General features: G+C 40.5%; 1 protein-coding gene across 3 annotated transcripts in view; it reads left to right on the forward strand.

Annotated features, from left to right (window-relative positions):
- The first annotated feature begins 850 nt into the window (after nucleotides 1-850).
- The window catches only part of GRIA2 (glutamate ionotropic receptor AMPA type subunit 2), a 156,255-nt gene continuing 149,015 nt past the window's right edge, over nucleotides 851-8,090 (forward strand). For 2 of the 3 annotated variants that reach the window (XM_049631221.1, XM_049631223.1), the window contains exons 1-2: nucleotides 866-953; nucleotides 1,477-1,617. In XM_049631221.1, the coding sequence (XP_049487178.1) occupies nucleotides 866-953; nucleotides 1,477-1,617 (229 nt within the window). Of the gene's footprint in view, nucleotides 954-1,476; nucleotides 1,618-8,090 lie in introns of all 3 variants that reach the window. The other variant, XM_049631224.1, reaches the window with a different exon arrangement.

Below are 8,090 nucleotides of genomic sequence, written 5' to 3' on the forward strand. Positions count from 1 at the left end.
AAAATAAAAATGACTTTAAATGCAAAACAGCAGGGCCTGGTGAGAGGACGCTTCACCGGCAACAATTAGCAATTCGGCTTCTGCACAGCAGCCGGAAATCAGCTTTGCTGCGTTTGGTCCAGGCTGGAGCATCTCAGCGGCATCTGCAGCGGCGGCACAAAGGTAGCACGGGGCTAGGAGCGGGGCGCTGTCCTCGGTGCTGAAAGGCGGAAGCGCTCGATGGGCGCGACAGCTCGCGAGACCCGAGGTCTAGCCCAGGGATCGTGGCGGCCCGGCTCTGAGCCGCGCTTTCTCAGCTCGGCGCACGCGACGCTGCCAGGGCAGTGCGGGGTGTGGGGTGCGGGGGAGGGGTGGGACGCGCGCGCCAGCCGCCTGCCGCGAGTCGCGCACGCGCGCCCGGGGCTGCCTGCTCCTCTGTGACTTGCGTGTGTGTGTGTGTGTGTGTGTGTGTGTATCTGTGTGTGTGTGTGTGTGTGTGTGCGCGCGCGCGCGCGCGCGCGCGTGTGTGAGACAGAGGGGAGAGGGAGAAGAGAGCGCGAGAGAGGGTGAGTGTGTGTGAGTGCATGGGAGGGTGCTGAATATTCTAAGGCACTGGAACCACAGCGGCAGCTCCGCTGAAAACTGCATCCAGCCAGTCCTCCGGACTTCGGAAGCAGGGACAGGGCGCAGGACATCAGCAGCCACCAGCAGGACCTGGGAAATAGGAATCCTTCTGCCTCCACTTCACGTTTTTAGCAGCTTGGTGCTAAATTGCTGTCTCAAAATGCAGAGGATCTAATTTGCTGAGGAAAACCGCCAAAGAAGGAAGAGGAGGAAAAGGAAAAAAAAAGGGGGGTATTTTGTGGATGCTCTACTTTTCTTGGAAATGCAAAAGATTATGCATATATCTGCCCTCCTTTCTCCTGTTTTATGGGGACTGATTTTTGGTGTCTCTTCTAACAGCATACAGATAGGTAGGTACCCTTTGTGCTCTGCTTTTGAATTGTGCATAATTTGGTGGTAATCTTTGTTCACAGTGGACAAATTAATTCATGTCATGTAGACTTATGTCATACCTTGACTGCATTCCAGATTTAAACTGCCTAGAATATACATATTTTTCTTAGCATGTATATTGGCTTTGGTGCAAAAGAGGAAAAGGTGTTCTCATTTCTGATCTCCAAATTTTATTAATTCTGCCTTAAACAACATTTTCCTGTTTGTTCAGATTCTCTAGAGGGTCTGAATGCAAACCTTGTGATTATCAGGAAAGGCTAATGTTTCTGGCCACCTACCTTGCCCTCAGACTCTCATCTGTGCCTTGACCCTTTAACTACCATTTGGACGATCAGCTCCCCGCTGCCCGAGTCCGTTGATGTGTTTATCCGGCCTATTAGCTGAATAAGAGACTCCTGGGCTGTTGGGCGCTAGCGGGCTCCCCTCCTTTCCTTCTCTGGCACTGACACTGTTCTCCTGCTTGGTGTTTGTTCTTTGCAGGGGGGCTATTTCCCAGGGGCGCCGATCAGGAATACAGTGCATTTCGGGTAGGGATGGTTCAGTTTTCCACTTCGGAGTTCAGACTGACTCCCCACATCGACAATTTGGAGGTAGCAAACAGCTTCGCAGTCACCAATGCTTGTAAGTAATGGATATTCATGTCTTTTGGATGCCGCACGCGGAGCGCCCGCGAGTGTGAGTGTGGCGTGTGTGTTTCAGTGTGTCAGTGTGTGGGTGTGAGTGACTGCACACGCGCGTGCGTGTGACGGCGTAGGGAGAAAGTGGCTGCAATCTCGGGGACCCCCGCTGGCAGTGTGTGTGTTGGGGGGGGGGGCTGAAGAGGGACCGAAAGGCATTGAAAAGTGTGCGCACTAGGGAGGTGGAGTGGTGATTGGAACTGGAGGGAGCTCCCTTAGGTTCGGAGGGTTCTAGTCTTGGGTGTTTCAAGAGAAGCCCTCCCTGTCCCTCCGCCTCCACCCTCCCCCCACCTTGCGCGCCTGGTGGTACCTTGACCACAGAGAACACGCTGTTTCCCCGGGCGCGCTGTCGGGCTGCTGGATAGATCCCACGGGGACTGCTGAGCCCCGACGCCTGCCCCGGCAGCTGCGCTCCTCTCCTGGCCCTGGATTTAAATCCACAGGCCCAGGACGGATTCATCGTCTGGACCCCTGGAGCCCCATATTACCCACCTCGACGGGACAAGTTGTTAAAATGGTTCTGGAGTTGGGTTCCGGGCTGTTACGTAACGCCCACCCGAGGGGCGCGGCGAGGCTCGGCGAGGAGCGGAGGCTGACGCAGGCCCAGGGCCCGGCCGGGTCGGGTAGGGGTGGAGGGGGAGCGCTGTCAATTTCTCGTTGCTCTGTTCAGCTTGAGCCTAAGTTGAAGGGGGCGATTCTGCCGTGGGCGCCGCGGTCAGCTCGCCGGCCGGGTGCGCTTTGTTCTTAGGTAGCGGGGCTCCAGCAAAGGCAGCAAGAGCTGAAGGACCTGAAAGCAGTTGGAGCCGGCCGAGTTTGGAAATCTGAAGGAGAAGTGGCTGATCAGCCATTTTAGTCTTTGCAGTTATCCATATTAGCCCTAGCACTCCGCGCGGGGTTCCGGGACACGCGATGAAGCTCTGCCAAGGCTTCGGACAGAGTGATAGAACGCAAGCAATTAAGTCTCTAAAAGGTTCAGTGGAAGGGTTCGCGGGCTCCTGTCCTGGCGCTCCCACCCCTGCGACGGCGTGGGCAGTGCAGCCGCCGCCACTTGTACCTTCCTGCCCCCTTCCCAGCAGCTGCCATCATTTCCTGCCAACCGGCTTGGGAGAGTCTTTCCTGCCTTAATGTTCTCGGTTTTTATTTCATAGTTAACAGTTTGGAGGGGTGGGTTGCAGATGGCCCACCTTCCACTTTGGCGACAGTGTAAAGGAGCTAGCGGAAAATTACCCCAGAAAAAGCCCAACTGCAGCGTTCCCACATGAGACAAACTGGTTGCCATCGCAATTCCCCATACTGAGCATTAATCATAGAGTCGATGGGTTAGCTTGATTATGGTATATCAGGAACATCATCAACTCATTTTGAAACTACCATCATGCGGATGAAGGAATGGAACAGTTTTCCTTTACTGGTAGAACAGGGGCATTATTGTGGTTATGTTAGGTGTCTACAATCCAATTGTTTATAAACAACCTATTTAAGAAGTTTTCAGTGCCATATATATATATATATATATATATATATACACATACCAAGTGAGAAAAGAAACTAAAGGTGGGGGTGAGGGGTGAGGAAGAGAGAGAGAGTCTTAAAGTGGATTTGCAGCTTTAAAAAACTCAGTGGAAGAATATTAGGAATATTTGGAACAATTTTAGTACATATACAAATACAAAGAAACTGTTGTAGTTTAATTGTTGAAGGTTTTTATACTTGACCTATTGACCTACCGGATTTAGGTTGTTTTGATATCAAGTTTCTATTTTTCTTTTCCTGAATTAAGAGTTTAACACGCGCCTGTGCTAAGTATCTAACTGTATGTAATTGTATACTAGTGTGAAAATGCTTTGAAAAGTAATGAAACTAAGGACTATGATTATTGGAAGTATGTAGATTTTTAATACAGGGTGAAAGTAATTGACAGGTACACTTTGAAAAATGGTCAGTGTTTGAGAAGTTCACTCATTGGTGAAAATAGTGAGAGGGCCAGAGTAAGAAGATGACAGATATGTCCACTGAACAAAATGAATATTCCTTGCTTCTAAGAGATATTGAATGACTGTTGGGTCTTTGTAAAGATTAAAGATTACTTTTGGTTTAGGTTATAACTAGGTTAGGTCCTCAGTCTCAATATTTTTGAATAGATTTATTTTTAATATAAATTGTATTGGAATAACATATGCAGACAGAAAATGTGTATTAAATACATATATAACTCCATGAATTTCCACAGAATGAATACATCCATGGCACATGATTTTCATTGAAAACACACATACACACACAATTTGTTTGACCACACTTCTGAGAAACTGGGAAGATCAAATCGTCATTTTGCACAAATTTTTTTTTGTTTTTCTCAGAAAATGAAGCTGAAATAAAAATGCATGTCTCCAGATCCCAAAATTATTCATCCATGGATTATTATTCTAAGACACTAAAATAAATCATGGTGAAGAACTGAATGTCTTTTCAAGTTTGGCATGTACTACTCCCATGTTATAAGTGATCTTACTGATTGCTAAAGAGAACTAGTAAGGGACTGTTATACAAAGGAGACCCATTGGATAGAATTTTCTGGAGTTGACATTGACTCATTGAGCAAATAACATTTTTGCGACTCGCTTTCTTCATTCCCTTAGGAATTTCACAATCTAGAGATTGTAACAAGAAATGGAGCGTTTGTGTCCTTCATTTCTTTTCGTTTTGCCAAGGGCAATAGAACATTAAAATTAGTGTAACTCTTTTATGCTCATGTAAACTACAGTCGTGAAGTCAGCAGTCAAGAACTGAATGGAAATCTTGAATATCAAATTTATCAAGATCCGTCTTGATCATTTAAATCCTGCTCCAGGTTTTTCTCCAATGCTTAGCCTCTGTTGGCTTGCCTTTTCTGTCAGGGGAGTCCACGATTCTTCACTATGAAGTGGAAGGCAACATCAAATATGTTGATAGCTAAAACCAAAACGACTTTCTCTCATTTCCTCCAGAAATGTAAGGAATTCTACTTTTTAACTCCATTATTAAAATAGGTGTCATCCATCAATGTTCATACAGTAGCTTCTTGTTTTACCTAGCTAAACTGTAAGATTCTCAGAGTTAAATTTCTATATTCAGAAAGTGGAGTTTTATAACTTCATAACATAAAAGAAATTCATTTACTCATTTAATTTTATTCCTGAGATGAAGGCACTTATTTGGAATGTGTAGGTTGACATTGATTTAAGGATCCAGCAAGATCCACCAACTGGGTTAAAGTTATGCAAATGAAATGAAGTCATTATTTTGTGAGCTGGGTAAAACGACTGTGCAGGGCACTGAACTCCCACATCTTCCTCTTTCACAGTCACAGTGAGATAAGGAAAGTACCTGTTTATTCCCATTTGTTGCCATCAGTACCTGAGGAAATAAAGACAGATTTCCAATTCTTTCTTTTGCTCTGTCTCTCCCCCTCCTCCCACCCCCTTTTCTTTTCTCCTTTTCTTTCTTCTTAGCTAGAAATCGTACTGAGAGTTTTTTTTTCCCTGAAAACTGTTAAAACCTAAACCTTTAATATCAGAAAATACAAACCATAAAACTGGAAAAAAAAAAAGACTAGCATCTGATGTGTTCAATAGTTCAGACTAGTGTGGGACCTCAAGAATTCCTCCCTTTTTCCCTCCCCTCCTCCCTTCCTTCCCTCCCTCTTTCTTTCTTTCCCTCTTTCTTTCTTTCCTCCCTCTCCACTCCCTTCCTTCCTTTTTTCAATATATATTGAGTTCCTTCTAGTTGTCAGGGAATAAATGAATATTTTTCTCATAGAAATTCATTTCTTCTTCTAACATTTTTCTTCTATGCTCTTTTAAATAGTTTTCAAAGTCTTGTAGACCTTGATGCCTTTAGTGTGCACAGGCCACTGTGGTCTTGTCTAAGAACCTTAGTATGAGGATATGAAGATATTCTAATAGTCCTTACACAAAAGCAATGTATTACAGTAACTAAAAATTTTTGTAAAATAATAAATCTGATTTGGGCATATGTGTACACACCACTTATTTTATATAGTTTAACAAAACAGCAAATATTAGGAAAATACTAAATATTCTTACACTATCAAAAAATTTAATAACCTAATACTGTGCTCATTCCTAAAATTTCTTTAAAGTAAAATTGTCTAAAGCAGCTATAAACATGAGAATTTGATCCCACAGGGCTTTAGAATGAAAACTTTTAAGGATTAAATTTCCTCTTCAAAATCTTTCCTTTCTATTTCTTTTCATGAATGACTTTGACAAATTGCTATTAGTCTATTTTAAAATAATTCAATAATTTTATATTTCAATTCCATAAAATAAATTATAAAAATATGTAAAGAAATAACAGATAAAAATCTACTTTTTCTCTAAGCCAGCAGATGGGGATGTTGGAGAAAATATTGTTCTTTCATAAAACTGTTGCGCACACTAAATACCTTTTGAAACACTGTAAACAAATTTATTTAGAGAAATTGAGAAAAAAATCTATAAATGGCATCCACTTTGAAAAACTTCACCTAAAATGCTGTTTGAAAAATAATTCACAATACCTTTTAAAAACAATTGTCTTTGAGTTTGCATAGATTATCTTAAATATCCTTGTAAAATTGACTAATAATAATAGTAATAAATGATTACTAAAGGCATCCATGGACAACATTGACTGTTAATGCTCTTAGAAGAGAGAGAATTGTAAACTTGTATTTTTTTCAGCTTTTAAACCTTGATTCTGCAGATATCATTTTTGAGGTATATTTCTTATCATTGAATTTTAGTTGTGAATTATTAAAGTTGTGTATCTGTGTTCATAAAATTAATTAATGTTTGCTAAATCTTTATTACAATTTGCTGGAATATGATTTTGTGTGTGTGTGTGTGTGTGTGTGTGTGTGTGTGTGTGTTTATGTATAGTTATAGATTATAAGTGGTTATAGATGGGCTGGGTTATCATGTCTTGCCATTTTTATTGAGGTAATTAGTAAAACTGGAGTTATCAACATATGCAAACATTTTGTAGAATTAGAATCAACTTGGATGCTATTAAGCAAAGATTAGAATTCATGGTGTGAAGAAAACTGGGACACATGTACCAGAACACAATACCTTACAACCTGGTGTTGTAAATATTGTTATAATCAATTGAAGGTTACAAAGAAAGACGTAGGTCTTTATATGTAAGAATAATTAATTTGTCATTAGTTGTTTGGTTTTTTTTGTAGTTAAACTTACATACTTTACTTATCACAAGAGAATTTCAAGAAAATGATACATTATACTGCACTATACTACACTATACAATCAAAGAAAGAATGGCATCAGTTGAAACATTCTATTTTGGGATTAGAGATGTTAAATATTTAAATGAAAATACTATATGAAACGTTAGAAGCTTGATGTTAAAGAAAACTTATTCCTGTGCTTTTTCCTTTTTGAGGTCTTGCAGGCTTCAACCTGCTGACTCAAGAAGTATGGAGCATTTCCATTTCACATCAAGCCTTTAAAGTGATAAGGTCATTGCACTGTGACATTATGACAATAGAATGCTGATTCATGCTCAGACCTCGGATCCTCTCATAATCTCTTCCAATAGCACTGTACAGACTTTTCAACTTCCTAGAGCCCCCCGAATTTTAAGGAAGGCTGAAAAGAGCAATTGTTTCCTAATTAGTCCAGCATGTTTTGTTGTATAGAGTTTTCAGAGAGTATATTTTTTCCTTCTTCCTCTCTTCCTCTTTCTCCTTCTCTCTTTTTAAAAAAAAAGTCAATGGAAATACTTAATTTGCAAAGCAAATGCCATTACAGAAAATAACATTTAAATTTAAATAGAGATTTTTGTTTTAAGTGAACAAAGGATGCATTACAGAGTTAAAATCTTGTCTTAGATTTAAATGTTTTATTGGGATTGGTAATGGCCACTGGGTAAATTATATTTCCTTTTCTTTTTCTTTTCCAACTGGATCCTACTGAAGGTTCCTTAGATGTGATTAAAATGTTAGCTTTTTTATTATGGTAATTTTCAGTAAAAATTTCTGAGATTTTTCTCTAGTGATTTAAATAACTAATTGACAAACTTCTTATATGACTATGTCTTTTCAGTATGGTAAGATAATTAGTTGTTGAATTCAGGGTTAAAATTTCAAAATCTCCCCCAATTTAAAAAAATTAATACATCAAAATGTTTTTCAAAGCAGATTTTACTAATTTGGGGGGAAAAAAAAGGAGATGAATGTGGTTCTTACAATGGTGTTGATTAGGAGTTTGACACCTATTATTTTTCAGTACTGTTCAATTTATTTTATCATTTTTGATAATTTTAATTTATAGAATGAAATCATTTAAAAATTAACATGGGGAATGAGAATGTGGCCTTCTTAAAGGAGGCAGGATCATGCCTTTTTTGTCTTTC

Source organism: Panthera uncia, chromosome B1 (genome assembly GCF_023721935.1).
Source record: "Panthera uncia isolate 11264 chromosome B1, Puncia_PCG_1.0, whole genome shotgun sequence".
NCBI lineage: Eukaryota > Metazoa > Chordata > Mammalia > Carnivora > Felidae > Panthera > Panthera uncia.